The 23,146-nt window shown below is 41.5% G+C and overlaps 1 protein-coding gene and 1 pseudogene across 7 annotated transcripts in view; one reads left to right on the top strand and one right to left on the bottom strand.

Annotated features, from left to right (window-relative positions):
• Nucleotides 1-23,146, bottom strand: part of SLC38A1 (solute carrier family 38 member 1) — a 70,883-nt gene that overhangs the window by 33,743 nt on the left and 13,994 nt on the right. For 3 of the 7 annotated variants that reach the window (XM_006755519.2, XM_006755521.2, XM_015558610.1), the window contains 4 exons: nt 16,666-16,780; nt 13,078-13,295; nt 3,893-3,968; nt 2,393-2,508 (listed from right to left, as the gene is read on the bottom strand). In XM_006755519.2, coding sequence (XP_006755582.1) covers nt 2,393-2,508; nt 3,893-3,968; nt 13,078-13,199 — 314 coding nt within the window. In that variant the 5' untranslated portion in view covers nt 13,200-13,295; nt 16,666-16,780. Of the gene's footprint in view, nt 1-2,392; nt 2,509-3,892; nt 3,969-13,077; nt 13,296-15,020; nt 15,211-16,665; nt 16,781-19,810; nt 19,888-23,146 lie in introns of those variants that run through there. The other 4 variants (XM_015558614.1, XM_015558613.1, XM_015558612.1 and 1 more) reach the window with 3 other exon arrangements.
• Nucleotides 2,670-3,605, top strand: LOC102759425 (annotated as a pseudogene).

Genomic DNA, 23,146 nt, shown 5'->3' with positions numbered 1-23,146 from the left:
AGCGCACAGCTGGCGAGCGCAACGGCAGGCGGTGGTGGGAGTCTCTCCTGCCTCCGTGGCAGCGCTAAGCACCCCTCGGGGGATGTCCAACTGCCAGCTTAGGGCTGCAGGGAGTGGGCCTAAGCTGGCAGGTGGACATCACCTGAGGGGTCCCAGACTGCGAGAGGGCACAGGCTGGGCTGAGGGACACCCCCCCCCCGACTCCAGTACACAAATTTTTGTGCACCAGGCCTCTAGTATATATTTAAGGAAAAAAGAAAAGAATGTGGCAATTTCCTAACTCAGTGGATGAAACAGGCTCACATCAAGACACATTGTTGGAAACTGCAAAACATTGGGAGCAGAGATTTGACAAGTTTTCAGAAAAAGAAAAACAAAAACTCTGGCTATATTTGAAATATCAGGAATCAGAAGCATATAGGACTTCACAACACAAAAAACTAGAAAGCAATGAAGTAATACTTTCAAAATTCAGAAGGAAAATTATTGCCAATCTATAATTTCTATATCCAACCAAACTACCAATTAAAGGTGAAGGCAGAATAAAAACATTTTCAGACATGAAGACCTCAAACATTTTATTTCTATTCTTCCTTTCTCAACAACAAAGGCAAGGAAGTAAATACAGAAAGAGGAAGAAATGAAATACAGGAAACAAGGGGTCTAGCAGAGGAGAGAGGTGAAGGGAATTCCCAGAATAGTGACAAATAAAGATTTCAAAATAAAAGTTACTATCTATGACTCAGTTCTCTTGTCTGTGGAACAGGGAGCTAACAATAGTACCGGTCTCAGACTTGTAAGGATTCAGCATAAAACACTTAGAGTAGAACCTTGGCACAAAGTAAGAGCTACAGGGTACTATCATTATCAAAGAGTTAACTCTACTCTATATTAACATATAACTATTTAACATATTACAATAGCTTAAAAAAAGAAATAAATCAATGTAAAACACATTTCTGAACTGAACATACTTCCAGCTTTGGAATGACTAATAATAGTCGCAGAACCATAGGGTTTAGGAGGTTGGCAGGGTTCTGAGATTTTTCTAGTGTAATTTCCTTGTTTTAAAGGGTAGGAAATTGAAGTTCAGAGTGGCTAACCTGCTTCAGACTACATAGGCATTTAGAAGAGGAGCTGGACTGGCAGTCAGCTGTTTCATGTCATCGCACTAAAAATCAGGAGCGCAGCTAGCCTCAGAGGGTCACACACACAAACAAAATCACAACAGAAATAGTTTGTCCAATTCAGGGATTGTATCCTACAACCAGGCACGTGCTCAAATATACATAAGCAGAAAGGCCACTTAGAGCTATTCAGGGCACAAAAGAGAGGAAGCTACTAGTTAGGTTGACATTAAGGAAGAAAAAGTATTGAATTCATTGCCCAGGAAGGACATCTCAGGGGATTTTACACACAAAAGTGAGAATATTAATCCTTAATGTTCTGGGCCAATATGAGGTAGCATGGATAGGCATTACTGATCCATGAGTAAAAGGATGGGAAGCAGTGCATATCCATCACAGTTTTCTAAATCTTTCTAAAGGAATACCCACCATTTTCAGGAATAGTAGTCTTTTTGGTCATTGCTACCAAAGTAATGATGCTCTCATCAGAATGATCTGGCAATGAAGAGCAAGGCCAATGAAGAGCGTGAGTCGTCAGGGGAGGAAAGGCAAGATCCCGGGAGAAGAAAATTTCTTCCCTGTCTTATCAGGCAAAGCACCACTAGAGACTCCTTTGAGGTTTGAGAGGGTGAGAATTTTCCTGGTAGAAATTCTATGGTATGTCTTCATCTTCCAACTGAAAATAAGCCCTCGGTACATTGGCACAAAGTCCCACTTATCAGCTTGAGATGAACTTATTTTAAAAGAAAATTGCCCATTTACTTTTCACTGAACTGCAGAAAAGTACATGCTAACTTCTCTTCTTTAAAACACTATCAACTTCTATGCTTCTTGAATATTTATTCAAACAATGTCTAATTACTTTTGGATACAGTAAATGTTCCAAAGCAATCCAAATACTACAGTGGTGACCAGTTGGATTAAACACCTCTTAATATTTTGACCATTTAACAGATTTAAAGTGACAGGTAAAAAGTTCAAAAATACAAAAATGCTTTTAATCCTTTTTATAAATGCCTATTTTGGTATTTGTAATTAATAAGATTTTCCTCCTTTCATTTTCTTATAAACATTGGGTGCAGCCTGGAAAATCATTCAAATAAAAATACAAAAGCATGTACCAGTAACTTAGCAAAGTTAGTAAAAAAAATAAATAAAAAGAAATAAAAATGACTTTAAAATATTTCCTATTTATTCTGTGCTTGAACAGACACATACAGAAAACACAGTTTAAAACTGAAAAATGCCGCAATGTCAACACTCACAGAAAAAGTAGGATTCCGGTGTTTGCCAGGGCGAAGGCGAGTCCCAAAATCCCACTGCCCATAATGGCGTTGCTCAGGTTAAACACAGACATGCCTAACGAGGTGGTTCCTGGAATCTGAACAAAGAGACAAACATTCACACTAAGCAGGACAGTCCCCAAGCCTGTTCATCACACCAAAGCCTTTAAAGCACTATTAGAAACCAACACAAATTAAATTCAAGAAAACCTTCTTGGGGGGATACCGACAGCAGGGCGGCAGGTCGCAGGTGGGGGCCATGGGAAAAGACTATTACCAGACGCTGGGCCCGGCCCGCGGCGGGTGGGACAGGAGGTTAGTGCGCCGGCCGCTGCCAGGCGCTGCACTGCCACCCGGACAAGAGCCAGGAGCCCGGACGGACGAGGTTCAAGGAGGTCGCCGAGGCCTCTGACCTGCTCAGCGACTCGCGCAAGCTCGAGAGCTTCGACCGCTGCGGAGAGGGGGTCCCAGGGCGGTGGCCCCAGGGGTGGAAGCGGCGGTGGTGCTAACAGCACCTCCTTTAGCTACACATTCCATGGGGACCCTCAGCCAAGAAGATGAAGATCTCCCCTAAAAGGCTGGACCCCGATGGCAAGAGCATTCGCTACGAAGACAAAATCTTGACCATTGAAGTGAAACGGGGGTGGAAAGAAGGGACCAAAAAAATCACCTTCCCCAAGGAGGGAGACCAGGCCTCTAACAACATTCCAGCTGACATTGTCTTGGTTTTAAAGGACAAGCCACACAATATCTTTAAGAGAGATGGCTCTGATGCCATTGACCCAGCCAGGGTCACCCTTCGGGAGGCTGTGTGGCTGTTCTGTGAATGTCCCCACTCTGGACGGCAGGACCATACCCATCGTGTTCAAAGATGTCATCAGGCCTGGCATGCGGCGAAAAGTTCCTGGAGAAGGCCTCCCTCTCCCCAAAACACCCGAGAAACGCGGGGACCTCGTTACTGAGTTTGAAGTGATCTTCCCTGAAAGGATTCCCCCGACGTCAAGAACCATACTTGAGCAGGTTCTTCCAAAATAGCCACCTGTGGAAGTTCCCCAAGGACGGACCAGGGACCTTTCCAGAGCTCAAGGATTTCTGGACCGTTACACCAGTTGTGGACCCGTGAGAGGGCGGGAGGGCCCAGGGAGGGCTTTCGTACTGCTGAACGTTTTACAGAGAATATATTACAATCTTTCAAAAAAAAAAAGAAAAAAGAAAACCTTCCTTAGTGGTTTAGTTGATTTTTAATGGGTTTCCAGAGAATACATAGAATCTGAGGAACATCCTGGTGAATACGGATAGCTATGCCTTTGGTACTATGCTGCATGAATTAAAAAGATCTGTCCACTGTTATATATGACAGTACAGTGATGGCGAACCTATGACACGTGTGTCAGAGGTGACACGCGAATTCATTTAAAAAAAAAAGATCTGTCCCAAACTATGTGATTAAAAAATAAGTATACTTATTATAATGACACTTACATATTCGTCACATTTCTTTTTTTCCAAGTGGCTGTTTGTGAGACTTCTTCTACTTTCGCGATCAGAAATAAACTTGCTGTAAAGACATATAATACATTTAACCTCATGGTAGTGATTTGAACCTTAGCGTTATACCTAAGTGACTGATTACTTACCAAAACATATTACACATGAAAAGTTATCAATCTAATTCAAATCATTTGAATACGAGTACATTAAAACACTGTATGCAATGTAAGTTAACTTTTACGTAGATTTTTCTCTACCTACAAATCAGATAATGTCAAAAATACTCTAACGCTGTCATGTAAAAGAATAGCAGAGGCAGGATTCCTTCTGAGCTCCCATTCCTGGAGTACAAAGTTATTAAATAGGAATTCCCTCTCCCCTGAAAAAAAGGAAACTCTTTATCTATCAAATATTGCTTCAGCACCTGCCATATGCAAGTCATCAGACAAGGTGATGAGAGAGACACGAGGGTATGTAATACGAGATGCAGACACTGAGCTACAGGAGTTCAGCAGAGGAAACTATGGTGGTGGGGGCAGGGCATTAGTCCATGGTTAGGGGCAGAACTAGGGCTTTAAGAAAGGGAGGGATTTAGAAGGTAGTTTGAATCCTCACTAGCTACAAGGCCTTAGGCTACCTCAGTTTCCTCTGTGAAATGAGAGTAACACTATTACATTATCTCATGGCGCTCTTGGGAGAATGAAATCATCACTATAGCTCCAGGCACAGAGTAGGAGCAACAGGGGGGCGTGGGACTTGAGCTGGGATGGGAAAGACTCCGGCAGGCTAAGTGGAGTAAACTGTCTGCAAATCCATAGAAGAAGGAATTCAGAATGCTCTCAGAACCATATTCAGCATTAACATCAGAACTTTATGGCCTAAATCTTTAATTTTTAAAAAACTCACCATTAAGCCCTAGCAGGCTTGGCTCAGTGGATAGAGCGTTGGCCTTCGGACTGAAAGGTCCCAGCTTCAATTCCCAGTCAAGGGCACATGCCTGGGTTGTGGGCTCAATCCCCAGTGTGGGGTGTGCAGGAGGCAGCCGATCAATGATCCTCTTTCATCACTGATGTTTCTCTCTCTCTCTCCCTCTCCCTTCCTCTTTGAAATCAATAAAAATATTTTTTTAAAATCACCATTAAAAAAATAAGTGGTATTGTCAAAGTCCATTTGTTGGCTGCTTGTATTAGTAAAACATGTTAGGTATGCTGTTTCCTCTTCCAGAAAGTTAATTATTTGGTCTTAGTACGTACTAATCACAATAAGTATTTCACTAATGAATGTAAAGCCACTTCAGTTGAACTATTTTATGCCCTAACCGGTTTGGCTCAGTGGATAGAGCATGAGCCTGCAGACTGAAAGGTCCCAGGTTCGATTCCGGTCAAGGGCATGTACCTTGGTTGCGGGCACATCCCCAGTGGGAGGCAGCTGATCAATGTTTCTCTCTCATCAATGTTTCTAACTCTATCCCTCTACCTTCCCCTTTGTAAAAAAAAATCAATAAAATATATTTTAAAAAAAGAGCTGAACTATTTTAAAGAAGCATTCATCCTTAAACTGTACATTATATTTTCACATGCTTTTTTGAATAATACTGTTTCATAAGAAACCATTTTCAATGAAACCATCATCAATATTGGCTTTATTTAACTATCTTTTTCATCTTTAATCCACGGGGGTCTGGCTTCTCCCTGGCATCACCTCGCCAAGTTTGCATTATTTTGCCAAAATAAGCCAAAAACAGGCGGTATACCAACTTCCTGAGATCTTCACCTGGTAGAAGCAGCACGATCTGTGGTTTACTCCCTTCAGCATCTGCCTTTGCCTAGGACCTGGCCAGTTACTGCGAGAGACCAAAAGGAAGATGAAGAAAACCTTGGTCTCTGAACAGGAGAGACCACACTGGCTCACACCAGAATGGGAATGCCAGGCTGCGCAAAACTGAGATGAGATAAGGCATCCAGAGAAGGGAAACCATTATTGGAAGGGATTAGCCAGAAGACACTTAAGGCCAGAGGCCTGATAAGTAGGATCACAGGAGGAGGACAATATTTTGGAGATCAATCTGGCAGTTATAGAGTGTTTGGCCCTTTTCTTGACCTTAACATTTATTTTTTTTAATATATTTTATTGGGTTTTTTTTTTACAGAGAGGAAGGGAGAGAGAGATAGAGCTAGAAACATCGATGAGAGAGAAACATCGATCAGCTGCCTCCTGCACTTCCCCCACTGGGGATGTGCCCGCAACCCAGGTACATGCCCTTGCGGGAATCGAACCCGGGACCCCTCAGTCCGCAGGCGACGCTCCATCCACTGATCCAACCCGGTTTCGGAACCCTTAACATTTTTGAGTTTCCCACGGAATTGAGGGCCACAGGCCTGGCTAGAGAGAGGCAAGGAAAAGCAGCCTTCCTTTTCACACAGGCAGCCCAAGGAAATGCAGGTGCTACACTTACCAAAATGAAATAGATTTCCAAAATAAAAATACACTTGGGCGCTGGCCGGTTTTGCTCAGTCATTAGAATGTCAGCCCTCGGGCCAAAGGGTTGTGGGTTCGATTCCCAGTCAAGGGCATGTGCCTCAGACCTGGTGGGGGCGCATACAGGAGGCAACTAATCGATATTTCTCACTCTCTCCCTCTCCTCCCTCCCTTCCACTCTCTCTTGAAATCAATGGAAAAAATATACTTGGGTGAGGATTTATATATTTTTTTAAAAAGCCATTAAGTAAGAGACCGTATTTAATCAGGCTAATTTTAATAATCAACTCAAGTCAATCTAATATTTATCCAGAAGCTCCCCCATTTGCCTTTCTGTGGAGGGACTTCTTTTCCGAAGAGAATTTCCATTATTTTAAATTAATGGAAGAGCCTAAACATTTTTAAGCAAACGGAACAAAACATAGCAAACCGCCGTAGCAGATTTAAGCCCCCTGGCCTGGCCCCATGCCCCAGAATTGGTGGCAGAAGACTGGTGGGCCGGGAAGAAAGAGGTGTCATCATTGTAACACTAAAGGCATTCAGTAGGGTCAAACACTGTGAAAGGGGAGGAAGAGGAAAGAATCAAACTGAGTAATGGTGGCGTGTTAAGACATGGGCCTTTATAAAGTAGCATAGTGCATGGAGTTGGAATAAAATAGAAAGGGAAGAAAAAAAAGATAAAGAAAAGAAGGGGGAGGAAGAATAAGGCCCCTACATGATTGCTGGCTCTTCCCTGCAGAACTTCTGCAGGAAGGGGATGATGAAACTGACTCACAGGGCTGTTGAAATGAAATGAGTAACTATCAAAAAGCACATTAAAATATATTGTATCTCAAGAGCCTCCCTGATTCTGCCTCTTCTGGTGCACTTTCTGCAGCAAGACCTAATAGGTTTTCCCAGAAATCTTCACTGGCTCCCCCACAGAGACACTTTCTTTTTTTTTTTAAATATATTTTTATTGATTTTTTACAGAGAGGAAGGGAGAGGGATAGAGAGTTAAAAACATTGATGAGAGAGAAACATCGATCAGCTGCCTTCTGCACACCTCCTACTGGGGATGTGCCTGCAACCAAGGTACATGCCCTTGACCGGAATCGAACCTGGGACCTTTCAGCCTGCAGGCTGATGCTCTATCCACTGAGCCAAACCGGTTAGGGCTGATGCTCTATCCACTGAGACACTTTCAAGTGTAAATCCCTCATCCTGCAATTCCTGATGCTGCTGAATTTGACTTTGCCTCAATGTCCCAATCTCAGCTCCCACTACTCAAAATGGTCTTCCCAAGAGGGGGTGAGGACTGAGACAGGATCGTAGCATTCCTAGAGACGGAAAAACACGGCAGCAGTGGGAATCCACCTCCACTGGGGAGAGACCCTGTGTCCTCTTCTCAGCCAGCACCTTCCTGCAAGTTCGAAGCTTCACCCATGAGCCTTCTGATACTCTGGTTTGAGCTGAATTTCCTGACTCTGACCTACTTACTACTTTTTCTGTGGCACATACTGTGCTACTGAACTCATCTCACATCCAGAGCTGCTGTACAGTGTGCTCTCAGCCCTTCAGCTCCTTCTTAAATGTACCTGCCCATGCATTAACAACTCAGAGGAACCTTTCGTAAACCGAATATGCATCTTCTATTTAGGAATTAGGGAGTAGCTTAGGCTGCAGGAAGTCAGGCTCAGTAAGAATGAAATAGTAAGAATGAATAAAGAAATCCTCTTTATTCTCTTTATATCTCCACTTTTTCTTCTCTTCAGTCTTTGAATCTCTGCTTTGTATTTCTGAAAACTTTTTTTAAACAAAATAAAACCAACCTTTTCAGTAATGGAAAAGTCCATTCAAAATAAGTAGATCAAGCGGTTTATCACAAGTTTCTGCTATCTTACCATTTAAAAACATGCAATTGTATGATAAAAACCACGGACTTCTGGCAAAGAAACTGAGTTAAACTTCTCTTTATTTACTTAAAAATGGGCTATGGGAGAAGGTGCCTTTGACATGTGGTCTCAGGATGATAAAAGTATTATAAAAAGAGAGTTTTCACTGGGTTGGTCTGTACCCATAAAGAAGAATTCAATCAAACTATTAGGTAGCCAATTGTTCTGAGCACAAAACCAAACAAAAACTTACAGTGGCTGTCATGGTGACCTTCAGGAGACAAAGCCTTCAAAAGGAGTAGGTGTGAAGGGAGGCTGAGCAATATAGAGCAGTTATTTAAACCCAAAAATAAATCAACATCAACAACAATCGAACAGGATGGGCTACGCAATAGGAAGATATTCTTCCTAGTTTAATCTCTACCAATCAGATTCTTACTGGATTATAGTGTTCTATTTGAGGTTTCATAACACAGAAGAGATCAATGGTTGTACTTGGATGACCTTTCCCAGTTCTCTCCCTGAAATTCTAACATTCTATAAAAAAGGAAAAGAGAACAGGAGGAAAGAAGTAACAAAGAGGCTGGAGAACATGTAAGATTTAAAGAAACAGCAGGCATTTAAAGAGACGACTGAGAGGTAAGCAAAGCCTTTTTGGTTGAATAAACTCTACTGAAAATAGGAGAAAATCCAGGTTGTAACAGGAGCTCTTAAAGCAAGGAAAGAATTTTCTGACATAAGAACTGATCATCAGAAGAAGAGATGGAATATTCTTTAACTTTTCAAGGATTCTCCCAAGTGATATAAATTTAGTGCATGAACTCTGAAGGATATACAGGGACAAAAAAAAAAGGCTGATGTAGGGGGTAGTGATATGAATTGTCCCAAATCCTTTTAAGAACAATTTTAACAAGGATTCTCAAACTTTGTTAGATGCTGCCTGGGTCACAACAACAATAACCACGCAGAGAGATGAGAACAGTAAATAAATATGAAAATATGTGAATATTTGCTTAGGTACAGTTAGGATAATCTACTAATATTCTAACAGCTTTAAAGAAGCAACAGTCAGCAATCATCCAGAACCTAAAAGAGTATTATTATTCCTTGATGTAGACAAGAAAGAAGTACTTGCCAAAGAAAGAGGATGCACTTTTATTGATAAAGACACATCTCACACTGAAAGGCTTACTGTTGCCAGACACTTGCCAAGTACCTTACCTGGGTCTTCTCATCTATTTTCACAATAATTGTATTGGTCAGTACTATTATTAGCTCCATTTTAGAGAAATTAAGTAACTTGACCAAAGTAACATTACTAATAACAAAACCATTGAGCCAGGATTTGAACCTAAACTGGCTGATGGCAGAGCCTGAGTTCTTAACCTACAAGCAGGAATACATTTACTATTCCCTGACACTCCCAGGAAGTAAGGTATTTTTACTATCCCGGTTCTTACAGGGATGGACCTGAAGCTCAAAGGACAAGACCTATCGATAGAGCCAGGATTCAATACAAGTCCAAATTCAAACCACTTAACTACTGGCTCTCTCTTCTGTATCTGTCTCTGTTTTTCTCTCTCATTTAACAAGTATTTTGTAATTTCCACTCTATATCAAGCACTTTTATCTATCATTTCAAGGTGCAAGAGATATAGGGGTGATTGAGATGATTCCTCCTCGCAGAAAGCTCACTTCTAGGGGAAGAGTCTAGAGCTTGCTACTCAAAGTGTGGTCCAGGGACCAGCAGTAAGGGTATGACCTGGAAGCTTGCTAGAAATTAGAACCTCAGGCCCCATCCCTGATCTACTGAATCAGAATCTGCATTTTAGAAAGGTTTCCAGATGTTTCCTATGCACATTAACATGTTAGCAGAACTCCCACTACTCCACCACCACCACCTCAACCACACCACAAACAAACAAAAAATGTTAGCAGAACTGGTCTAGTGGGCATTTTGAAAGGTTTTGCTGTTCTAGGTATAGATTTCTAGGACTATGACCCAAAAATTATGAAATAAAACAACTGAACTGGAATAGGGGCAGTTGTTCTAATGCCCAAATGACTCTACTCTATTTTTGCCTAAACTTTAAAACATTATTCTAAGAATAGGGGAGTTCCCAGGCAAAGCTGTAAACTAGATGCCAGGTGATCAAAGATCAACATTTGTTTTCAATATTTTCTCTAGTTGCCTAAAAAAGAGGACTGTTACATAAAAATTCCCCTGTTTCAGGGGCTCGTTCCCTTAGATGCATATAATTGAGCCTACCTTCCTCCCATCAATATGAAAAAGCTATAAGAAGAATGAAAGGTATTGCCCAGCTGGTGTGCTCAGAAATTGAGCATCAACCTATGAACTAGAAGGTCATGGTTCGATTCCCGGACAGGACACATGCCCGGGTTTCGGGCTCAATCCCCAGTGTGGGGCGTGCAGGAGGCAATCAATGATGCTCCCTCATCATTGATGTTTCTGTCTTCCTCTCCCTCGCACTCTCTCCTCCTCTCTGAAATCAATAAACATATATTAAAAAAAAATGAGAGGTATAGCTTTTGCAGCAATCATGGTGGAGATCCTGATTTTTATCTTTTTGGCTTCTTGGCATATGTTGTTTTTAATTTTATTTGTCCTAAAGCCAAACTAAAGAAAGGCTCATGAACTGTGTCAGTGAAAGAGGGGAGATAAGATAAATGAAGAAATAAAAGTATCACACTGCATGTGCAGTAAAGGAACCAAATTCTGCAAAACAAGTGGTCAACACCAACAGCAAACCTGCTGTACCAGCTCACTGCCTTCGTCACAGTCTCAGAAGACGTGAGTTCACTGGGCAAGGTGCCCAAGTCAGGGGTGAGAATGGTCATCATTCAAAAACTAAATATTGTTAGTAAATAAAACTCTTTAAGATCAAGTCCAGACTCTAAACTGAGTATTAGAATGATTCCCATTTTAAGGTCTTCAAGGTTTGCCTTGCTTTGGGATTGAAGCTGTGTTATAAAACCAAAGTGTCCTACTTGTGAAATGGTTGGGATCCCATGCACCATTAAGTGGAGGTCAGCAGTGACTGCAGAACAGTCCAGGAGTACAGAGCATAAATTAGCACTGGCAGAGTTTAACTGAACTAGCTAATGCCTGAGCATTATAAGCAGAGGCAGGCAGAGAGAGTAAAAAGACTAGGATTTCAGATGAACCTGTGTATGCCCTTAAGCAACTTATTTTATTTCTCTGGGCCTCAGTTTCCTTACTTGTACACACAAAAATTTAAAAATGTCCTTATTTGCAAAATAATGCTTTGCATGATGCTTTTATAAGGATAAATGGCAATACATGTAAACACAGCTGGCAGTCAAGAAAGGTTCATTAGGCCCTGGCTGGTTTGGCTCAGTGGCTAGAGCATCAGCCTGAGGACCAAAGGGTCCCAGGTTGGATTCCGGTCAAGGGCACATGCCCGGGTTGTGGGCTCAATCCCCAGTAGGGGGCGTGCAGGAGGCAGCCAATCAATGATTCTCTCTCATCATTGATGTTCTCTCTCTCTCTCCCTCTCCCTTCCTCTCTGAAATCAATAAAAATATATTTAAAAGAAAAGAAAAAGAAATGTTCATTATTATTAATAATTTGACTTAGAAAAGGTAAAAGAAGTAAACTTGAGTCCAACAATCAGAAATATCACAATACAGTAAATGATACTTGGGATTCTAATGAGGAAGTGTCTGGCTGGAGACCTAACCACTAAGAGCATTTAAGGAAGAGAAGAAGAAGAGGCAGGGCTGAAACTTCTGAGCACGTATGTGTGAATGATGGCAGCTACCTATGCTGGACTTCCACTTACTTATGTACACACTACATCCGAATGTAGAGCAAACTATCGGACATTATCCCCAATATGATGCCTGGCTAGGTGATGTATGCTGTCATCTCTCTCTACCCCAATTTCCTTCGGACAGCTCCTCCATCCCAAGAAAAAAAGTGTAGCATCGTTACTGTTCTAATAAGGAGTCCCGTATACTCCCCTCACTTCTCCTAGCCTTTTAAGAGGCATCATGCTTCAAACAAGCCACACCACTAGCTCCCAAGCTGGAGACCTTCCTGCTACGGGATCCACTCGGCCGGACTAAAACTCAGGAGGTCAGAGAATGCCCACATCATTAAAAACATAAAGACATTTGGCCCTACTCTTGGAAATTAAGAAACTCAGAACCCAGGAGTTGGACAGACATGCTGAGTTGGACAAAAGCTTCTGGGCCAGCACGCTTCCCACCTGCATCTCTATCTCCCCTCACTCATGGCATCTTTTCTTTTCCTTCTGCTACATGTATTATTTCTCTACTACAGTTTCTCATAGAGCCATCTGGGCTCAACTATAGTTATTATTATTTAAAACCCATGTTGCAAATGATGCTTGTCATAGTGCATTTGTAGTTTTAACACGGGAACAGTGGCAAATGGGACTTTGACCATTTCTTGGTTAAAAATGTGGGCGAGGTCAGATGACTATAGGACACAGTCAGATGTGGGTTGCAGTGAAAGGCCAATAGTCTGTCTAATTCATAAGCACAGAGCTTCTGAAAAGTTAGGGCTGGTTGGGGGCCAATGTATTATACACTTTTATTAGACTCAATTGAAAGATTGGAAAGGATGAATAAATTGCTTTCCTATTTGCTTCATCTGCTACTGCAGACTATGCCCAACAGATGTCAAATAAGAAATTCAAATTACATCTTCAAATGGAGCATAACTTTAGTAATGAATAATTCAAGAGAATAACTGAAAATCAGAATATTTTAGAGACATCTCTTTTACTGGATAGAAAGTGTTAGGAAAATACTCACCTATTTATTTGACCATTTTCTACTTCAGTGAAGTCATTGGAATCATTGCTGATGTTGTCATCTTCGGGCACTGTCATGTTTTGCAACTCGGTTAATTCGAGTCCACTTTTGAAATGCATCATGTTTATAAAGTACCTGTAGTCAAAAACTTCGTCCAAATTCTCCTGCTCTGAGTGTATTTACAAGTGGATAGCAGCAAAAATATAAGCTTGACGCCCCTAAAATATAACACAGTGAAATATAGTTAAACATATGAATATAACCAACTGATTAAGACAGTTTAAGTAAACAAACAGTTAATGTATTGATAATGCAACTTTTACATTTTGCTACTCAAAGCGATCTTTGTATATCAAGTTATAAAGGCTCTATATTTTATGCCTTTCATAAATCTCCCTCCATTTTTAACTATAAAATGAGTTATGTCCCACAATCTTTATGCTCACATTTATAGGAACACCATGTCAGCTGCAGGCAATATAGATACCGTTTTATAAAACAGTGTGTTTAAAATGAAAGCGAGTTGGTTACTTGAACGTGTCAGCTCGGAGGACACACATATAGCTGTTTACAGAACACAGAGCCACAAATGCTGCTCTGACTTAGCATTCCAGTTGAATAAAAATGCAATAAATGGCATCAGGAGGGATCAACCACCCAACCCAGAGGTCAAATAGCAAAGGACAAATCTGTGTTTTGAAATTTAGCAGTTTATCCATCAACTGCAAGAGATTAATTCAATCTCTGCAATGAAATCACTCCATGTCAGGGAATTAGAGATTTAAAAATTCATACCCAGGGGATTTAGGTTAATCCATCTGAAACTACATTTCCTCATCAGAAACAAAAGATTTGCAGAGCTCACATTTTCCCCCATGTGGATGACTGGGGTTTAAATTTCTGAGGGGTCACCGATAGTATACAAGGGAGGGGACCAAGTTTCAGACACATAGCATCACAAATCAAAAAGCAGGTGGTGCCCTGCTTGGTTTGGCTCAGTGGTTAGAGCGTAGGCCCATACATCAAAAGGTCGCCAGTTCAGTTCCCAGTCAAGGGCAAGTATCTTGGTTGCTGGGGGCGGTGGGTGTGGGAGGCAACCGATCGATGTGTCTCTCTCACATTAATGTTTCTCTCTTTCTGCCCCCCGCTTTCCCTCCCTTCCACTCTGAAAATCAATTGAAAAAATATCCTCTGGTGAGAATTAAATAAATAAATAAATAAATAAATAAATAAATAAATAAATTGGTGGCAAGGCTTCCAAAAGTAAGGCTTCCGTACGTGCAGGAGCCTCACCGGGAGAATCTCAGTGAGGTGATGGGGACCATGGAATGAAGCAGAATGTCAATGAAATTTTTTTTTACCTCCAATGGTAATTGGATGACCTTTTTATATTTTTTCTGATCCCGAATTCCATAAGATGATTGCAGTTCAGTGTCAAAACACCAATGTGCCCATCTAACATCCTGCATATCTCAAGAAGCATCTGGCTAATTGATAATATGTTCAGGACCCATAGAAAGTCCCCTAGAATGATATCTATCCAGGATTTTCTTCTTCTCCTCCTTCTCACACAGCCAGGCCACACATTACTCCTTTTTATTCACACAGTCTCCCGTCTAGAATGAAACCTCCCCGGTCCCAGGATCCTTTACAACTTCCACAACATATATACTTTCTAATACCTCAAGTTCCAGGAGCTTCACCTTCCTGCAGGCAGGGTCTCTCCCGGAGAGCAGGAAGCCGGGGCAGGGAGATGTGAGTTCTGTGAACTCCTGGTCTAAGCCCCACGTGGCAGCTCGGGGCTGCCTCTTCCAGCCAGGGTGGTAGTACGAGAGAGGGGCCACTTCTAATTGCTTTTAGTGCCTTCACACAGTAGCCAGGTTTACCCCCATCTTTACTTTGCAAAAGATGAACTGCATTAAGACAACTGAACACCACCTTACCCTTTGGTCCCCCTTGATGAAAGCTGCACAAATGCACTGGCCGTCTCCTGTATGGCTCCTTCAGAGGCTACTGAAGTGATGCTACAGGGCTGGTAGGAAGTTGATTCAGTGGATGGAGTTTCCAGTCTGGATTAAGGAGCCCTTGGCTCTCCATAAACTGATAGGAAGCAGGGCACCAGACAAAAGCTTTCTAAGGAGAGGAAAGGTTGACTAACCATAAATCAGGAGTCTACTGTTTGAACTTAAACTTTCATATCAATATATGTGTGTGTGCGTGTGTGTGTGTTTATACAAATAACACACACACATATATACATATATATCCTATATAATAAAAGGCTAATATGCAAATCGACTGATCACTATGACGCGCACTGACCACCAGGGGGCAGACACTCAATGCAGGAGCTGCCCCCTGGTGGTCAGTGCGCTCCCACAGGGGAAGCACTGCTCAGCCAGAAGCTGAGCTCAAGGCTGGCGAGTGCAGTGGCAGTGGCAGGAGCCTCTACCGCCTCCACAGTAGCACTAAGGATGTCCGACTGCCGGCTTAGGCCCACTCCCTACCTAAGCCGTCAGTTGGACATCCCCCAAGGGCTCCTGGAATGCGAGAGGGTGCAGGCTCGGTTCAGGGACATGCCCCCCCAGTGCACAAATTTCATGCACTGGCCCTCTAGTGTGTGTGTGTATGTGTGTGTGTGTGTATACACACATAAAAGCAGTCATTTAAAAATGGACAAAAAGAGGAAAGAATAAGAAGAATACAGAAAATCCTGGCCACTAAAAATATGTCAGTATTGGGCAAATACCAATATTAAGTTAATCATATAGAATACTTTTCCCCTGCTTTGGCTTAAAGAGAATTTTTTTTTTCCTCGTAGTCTGGAAGCTAGCAGTCCAAGATCAAGTCCACACCTCCTTCTGAGGCCCCTCTCTTTGGCTCACAGATAGCTGCCTCCTTACTATGTCCTCACATGGTCTTTCCTCTGTCCATGTATAGTGTGTGCCCTAATCTTTTTTTTTTTAAGAATATTTATTGTTGTGAAATAACGTATCTGAAATCTAATTATTCTTGAAAATGAAGACTGAAAAATGGGAAAAGTTAACAAAGTTAGTGACATCTGTCACTAAGGTTGAGGCCGCATGCAGAAAACACAACCCACTCACTGTTCATATTTATTGAGCGCCAGGTGAGGAAGGGATGTGAAAGTTTGGGAAAAGTCAGATTCAGGGGTCTGAAGCAGCATCACAGAAATGTCACATTTGCACTGGGTCTTGAAAAAGAAAAAAATATTTTCTCTGATCCTAAAACTAATACAGGTTCACTGTAGAGTCTTTAGAACAGACATTGTAAAAGAATCCCACCATCCCAAAATAGCCACTGCTGGATTTTCATGTCTTCCCTCTTTTCTTTCTTCTCTTTCTCCCGCTCTAGGTTCCCTCCTCCCCTCTCTATTTTATTTATAATTAGGATTTTAAACTTTTTTTAAACCTATTTTTATGTAGCTTTATATTGTAAGCATTTTGAAGAAGTGCTTTTAAAAAACATACCAGTTCCTTATTAATAAATAATACAGGTTTTTGCATAAAAATTGTAAAAAACAAGTTTGCAAATGAAGAAGGAAACAAGTAAAAAGAAAAAAGTCACCTGTTATCTCAGCAAGCAAAGACGATCAGTGTATATATATTGGAGTATGAGCTTCCAGGGTTTTTGTATGCACATAGAGATAGCGCCTGGTACACAGTAGGCACTCAATAAATACCTGTCAAATGAAAAGAATGAATACAAATGAAAAAATATGTATACATTTCTAAAAATGGAAATCATACCATAGAGTTTAAAAACATATTTTTCACTTAACAAGATATGGTCTCCTACACTGAGTTATGTCAGTAAACACAGGTCTACACAATTACTTCTAATGATTGATTAGCCGCTTGACTATACCATAAATTGGTGGCCAACATGTTACTACTGGACAGTTACACAGCTTGGTGGACAGAAGATTGACAGGCAGAGCTGAGACTTCTCGGTGAAGGAGAAGATAATCAATAGCACGGAGGCATGGGGTACAGGTGGAGTTTAAGAAACAAAAAAATTATAGTGTCACTGAAAGATCAAAGCAATTATCAGACTATAAAACTAATTAAAAAGCTGAATGGGGTCATCATGTGAAGATCTTGATGTTAACACAACCATAATTACTCTCGCGACATTTATATTAGATAACAAATTACAATTTACTCAGCACAGACATTTCTGATCCTTCACTACATGTTGGTATGCTTATTGGCACATGTTATTAATACGATCAATGTAAAGTACATAAACTTATTCTCTGCTCTTCATGGTGTTAGATAGCAAAGGAGAGGCTATGCAAACTTGTCTGGCTTTACAAGGCTTACAGCCTATTTAAACAAGCAACACCATCCCACATAAAGTGATAATATACCATAAAACATTTGCATGATAGAACCAAACTATATGGCAGAACAAAGAATAAGTCCAGAAGGATTTCAGAGACAGACAGACATATGTACATACAGGAAGGAACAAAGGAAGGAGGAGTGGGAGGAAGGAGGGAGGCAGGGAAGGAAGGAAAGTAAATGGGGCCTTGAGGAATCAGGTAAGGTTTTACAGTATTAGGACCTGCACAATGTCTAAAAATAGGTAGGATTTAGACTGGGGGATAGGAAAGGCATTTCTTGTACAGTACTGGGAACAGAATAGGCAAAGACACAGGGACCAAATGTGTGCAGAACAGCATTGTGAGCCCGTTCAGATGAGCCCAGTTGGAGTAAGGAGAGCAAGATACTGTACATGTTTCTTGAGGAATAGGAGGTTTCCGGGAGCTGATTTAAAGATTCTACAGGGAAAACCAAACCAAAGAATGTAGTGTAACTTAAACATTATTCAAAATTACTTTTGGGGATAAATAAGCTGAAATACAGTTTCAATTGCTAATATACTTTGTAGTGGATTGGTCCTCTCAAATATTTGCTCCCACTTCGTTGTAGTCCAGTTCTACAGAGGATGGAGAATTGAAAACTATATTTCCCATGTCCCTTTGCAGCTTGGGTTCTAGATTTGATTTAGATTCCACCAATCAGAGGGCAAGGTGCTGGGGGCAAGGCATCCGTTTGGCTGGTCCAATTCTATCAGGTGAAGCAGACGGCACTGGCACCAACAATTGTGTCTATGGGTTCCTGATAATCAGATTGGCTCAAGTGATGTTTCTGGAACATGCAGTGGAGACAAGGAGGAACCAGCTTCCTGGTTTCCTGGTTTCCTGGTTTCCCAGCTTCCTGATGGAGGCACAGGTAGCAGGTTCCTTAGCAGGTCAGTTGAATGGTGGTATTCTGGTCATTATTCCGAGAGGCCTGGCCTAGACCTGCTGTGTCATTTCTTCTAACAATTTTACAGACACTTAATTCCCTGTGTTAAATCCCTTTTGTTTAACACACATAGGAAGATGCCTGTTATACTAAACCCTGACTAATATTCATAATTTTATAATTTCTTCCCTTTTACATTTTTTATTATGGGAACTTTTAAACATATGTAAATGTGAACAGAATAGAATAATGAACCCCCAGGTACCAACTTCAACTATTATCAATTCAAGCCAGTCTGGTTGAAATTTTACCCCCACTATCACATAGACTTATTTTAAAGCAGATTCCAGATATCCTATCTCTGTAAAAATTTCAGCACATATTTCTAAAAGGAAAAAACTATTTTTTTCAAACAATATTGCCATATCACTATCAAAACTAAAAAAATGACAAGAATTCTTTAATATCACTAAGTATCCAGTCACATTCACTTAGTTTTTAAATTATTATGAACCACTGTTTGTATGTTTTTTTATCCTGAAGAACCAAAAAAATCAAACCTCTTCGTGCCCAACTCCTGAGAAGCAATCCTGACAGCCAGGGCAGTGGTTCTAAGGCCCACAGGGGTCCTGTTCTTCCTGCCATCTCTCCCAGTAACTCACTGAGCCTCCTTACCCACGTGGGGTCTTTGAATCAACAGGCTTTTAGATGGTAATGGTAAGGATCTAAGAGCTGCTTTTCTGTATTTTGGAAATTCAAACAGGCTAAACAGGTTAACTAAAATGTCAGGTATGCTTGCTTTTGGCTAGATTGTATTAATGTGATGTGATAATCCTAGATTCTAACTGGCAATTTTATATATCTTCAAGTAATAAGAATGGAAAATGAATTAATACATTAACGATGTAGTCAAGACTCATTAAACAGTACAGTTAAGACCTGGATGTTGCACTACATATCAATTATACTTCAATTAAAATAAAAGCTTAAAGTGGCTACTCAAAAACTTTGAAAACCTGGGGCCCTTGGGAGGTGGGGAATAATAAAAATGGCCTTTGGTGGTGAACAGGCTGGGAGCCAGGCAGCAATCTAAGAAGAAAAGGTGTTTTCTCTATCCTCACTCAAACCTCACAACGTAACCAGCGCTGGTGATCTCAGGTGTGCTAGGAGCCTGTATCGCCATTTCCTCTCTGCTGGCTTCCCCGACTTCTGTCAGTCACTCTCAGCTCTGTGTCTGGAAAGTAACCGTGTCTAGACCATGAACTACCACCTGCCCCTCCTCTCTTTACTGCCAACAGGCTGAACAACTTGCTCCTGGCCTCATCATTCCCCGAAACTGCGCCCGACTGGCAAACTCTGGCTCCGCCATTTAGGAGCCGAGTGACCCTGGGTAAATAGGTTAATGCCTCTTCGCCTCAGTTTCCTCTTCTGTAAAATTGAGATAAAGTAAGGCCCACCTCGTATAGTCGTTATAATGATTCCACGACTGGGTCCATGTGCAGCACTTAGAGCAGTGCCGGGCCTGGTTCTTTTTTCTTTTTTTTAATTTTTTATTTTTATTTATTTTTATTGATTTCAGAGAGGAAGGGTGAGGGAGAGAGAGATAGAAACATCAATGATGAGAGAGAATCATTGATTGGCTGCCTCCTGCACACCCCCTACTGGGGATCGAGCCCACAACCCAAGCATGTGCCCTTGGCCGGAATCGAACCTGGTACCCTTCAGTCCGCAGGCCAACGCTGCTCTACCCACTGAGCCAAACCAGCCAGGGCCCGGCCTGGTTCTTGTAAGCTACGGTGACTGTGGTGGCTACTCTTGGTACTACTTCCTAATCAAGACAAGAGACCTTTTTTTCTCAGTCCACATGCTCTTCACTCCTTCCGGAGCATGGAGCACTGTTCACTGACCTCCACCAACTTGCTCCTCACGGCCTCCTAAGTGCTGCTTCTTGGCTTCCTTTGCCAGCTCCCTTCTTCCCCACCTCCCTCCCGCCCCTCGGTGTAGGGGTGGCTCTCGCCCTCCATGCTTTCCTCCAAAGTCTTTCCTTTTTACGGTTTCAAGCCTGCAGTGTCATGTTCATCTCACAGGGCATCTTTTTCCCCCAGGCATTTTCATTTTGTAAAACTAGAATTCCTTTGGATTATGAAATAGGATCTCCCTCATAAATACTACTTGATAATAAGCACATCACTTAATGTGCCACATGTTTCTTCATCTGTAAAATGAGAAGGGTGGAGGGAGATGAACTTTCAGGTTCCTTCCTGCTCAGAAAAATTTCCACAAACTCTATCTAGACTACAGCTGCCCTCTGGACTTCTCCATGTGGATGTCTGCCATTCCCTCGAACTCCACATGCCTAACTGAATGCGTCACCTGACCTCACACATCACCTTTTCCGTTTCTGTTAAAGATAATGTTCATTCTCCTCATCCCTTAGGCCTGGAATCCAGCTGGATATCACTTCATTGCTACTCATATCTAATCAGTCACTAAGTCTTATCAACATTCTTTCACAGTGCCCCTTCCCTTCCTCTCATTCTTTTCAACGCCACAAGCCTGACTTTGCCCGTTGCTTTCCTCCATGCTACGTACTGATCCCTCCCCTCTCCCATCTACAGGCACAGATTCTTCCTGAAAATATGTCTTATACATTCCTCTCCCCCTACCCCACCAGTCATAATTGCTCCTAATGTCTACAGGATAAAGTCTAATCTCTGGAACCTCAAATTCAAAGCCTCGATTGCCCATAAAGTTCTCTTTAATTTTTCTCTTCTATGACTTTCTTTCTGCGCCTTCCAGTCCTGCAATGTTACCCAGTTTCCTGCTTTGTTCACATCAATCCCTTGGCCCTGAACTATTCCCTCCCACTCCTTCCCACCAAGCCCATGCCTACATTTCTTTCAAAGCCCAGCTTGCTTGCTTGCATGCTTTCTTATTTTTCAATTTCAAACCAAATTTCTCTGTGATGTCTTTCTCCAATGACCAACCCGTGACTGAGTGTTTACCTGTGATGAAGTGTTACATTAAAGCCTTCTATTAAATGCCCCCCCCCCCCATCCTTTGGGAGGCATTTGGCAATGTCTGGAGACATTTTGATCCTCACAAGTGAAGGGGTGCCGCCAGCTTCTCGTGGAAAGAGGTCAGGGATGCTGCTAAACATAAAATGCTCAGGACAACCAGCCCCAACAAAGAGTTATCTGGCCCCCAAACTCAGTAGTGCTGAGGGTGAGAAGCTCTGTGTTAAAGGAAACTCTGTTTGAGGCAGGGAAATGAGCTGCTCACTTCCTTCGACAGACTGTCCCCTGAATCCTATCTTGTTCACTGCTCCTACAGCTCCACAATTCCTCTTCTGTTCAGGTGCCCATGTGATGTTTTAAAGGTATGTTGTCAATATACCCAGCCTATGATGCCTGGGAATTAACCTACCCCTATGCAGATATTTTGAAAATGTTGTGATTTCTCCAAAGACAGAAAATACTGATAAACTCCAGAGTTAATGAATTCAAACTGTAACTGGATATAGGAAAATGACTACATATTACTTTTTTTATTGAGCATAGTTTAATTAGAGCAGTGAGTATACCCGAGCAGTGTAAATACCACAAAGTTAGAAATATCTTTTCACCGACAAAAATTCATAGTTAAATAATTACTAAAAACTTATATAGTTGAAAACAGCCTGGAAAGAACAGCCTTTGAGAAAATTATTTTTATTGGCACATGTATGTATCTGCTCAATTGATATCTCTGTCAAAGAACTGCTATTGAATTAAAAACAATGAATGGGCCCTAGCCAGTTTGGCTCAGTGGATAGAGTGTTGGCCTGTGGACTAAAGGGTCCCAAGTTCGATTCCTGTCAAGAGCGCATGCCCGGGTTGCAGGTTCGATACCCAATAGGGGATGTGCAGGAGGCGGGTGATCAGTTTCTCTCTCATCACGGATGTTTATATCTCTCTCTTTCTCTCTGAAATCAATAAAAATATATATTTAAAAAGAAAACAATGAATGGGGGTTTGTTTATTTTTAAGTCCTGGCTAAGCTATGACAGTTAATCCCCAACAAAATATTTAAAAAAACAAATAATAAGAATTTTAAAGCACCACAAAATGGTGCATGTAAAGAGGATCACTTATAAATAGGAACATTTTAAAACATACCTTTATTTGAAAAGAGAAAACATTTTATAATCCAATTCTAAATGATGTTATAGTCTTTTCCTTCTCTGGGCCTCTCTATTCTCACCTTAAAATAGGAAAGGCAGATTCACTGATATACTCTCAAAGATCTCCCCCAGTTCTAAAATCCTCTGGATTTATGACTCTATAGACTATTTCTTTTTTTTTTTTAATATATTTTATTGAGTTTTTACAGAGAGGAAAGGAGAGAGATAGAGAGCCAGAAACATCGATGAGAGAGAAACATCGACCAGCTGCCTCCTGCACACTCCCCAACGGGGATGTGCCCGCAACCAAGGTACATGCCCTTGACCGGAATCAAACCTGGGACCCTTCAGTCCGCAGGCCGACACTCTATCCATTGAGTCAAACCATCTAGGGCAACTCATTTTTTAATTTACACTGCTAGATGCAAATTTTTGCATTTAGCACCTGCACTCTGTAAATGGTTGTTGGTATATTTGGCAACTTCTCTACTGAATGCAATCATTTTGAAGGCAGTGCTTTCCCCCCCTTGTGTACTCTCAAGGGTTTTGCACATATGAGATGCTCAATAATGTTTGTTGAATGAAATTAGCTAGTTGCAGCCTGTTCCTATTGTTGTTTTAACTCAACACA

This window comes from Myotis davidii, unplaced genomic scaffold, assembly GCF_000327345.1.
Source record: "Myotis davidii unplaced genomic scaffold, ASM32734v1 scaffold290, whole genome shotgun sequence".
Lineage (NCBI taxonomy): Eukaryota > Metazoa > Chordata > Mammalia > Chiroptera > Vespertilionidae > Myotis > Myotis davidii.
Note: the sequence above shows the minus strand (reverse complement) of the source record. Positions and strands in the feature narration are given on the sequence as shown.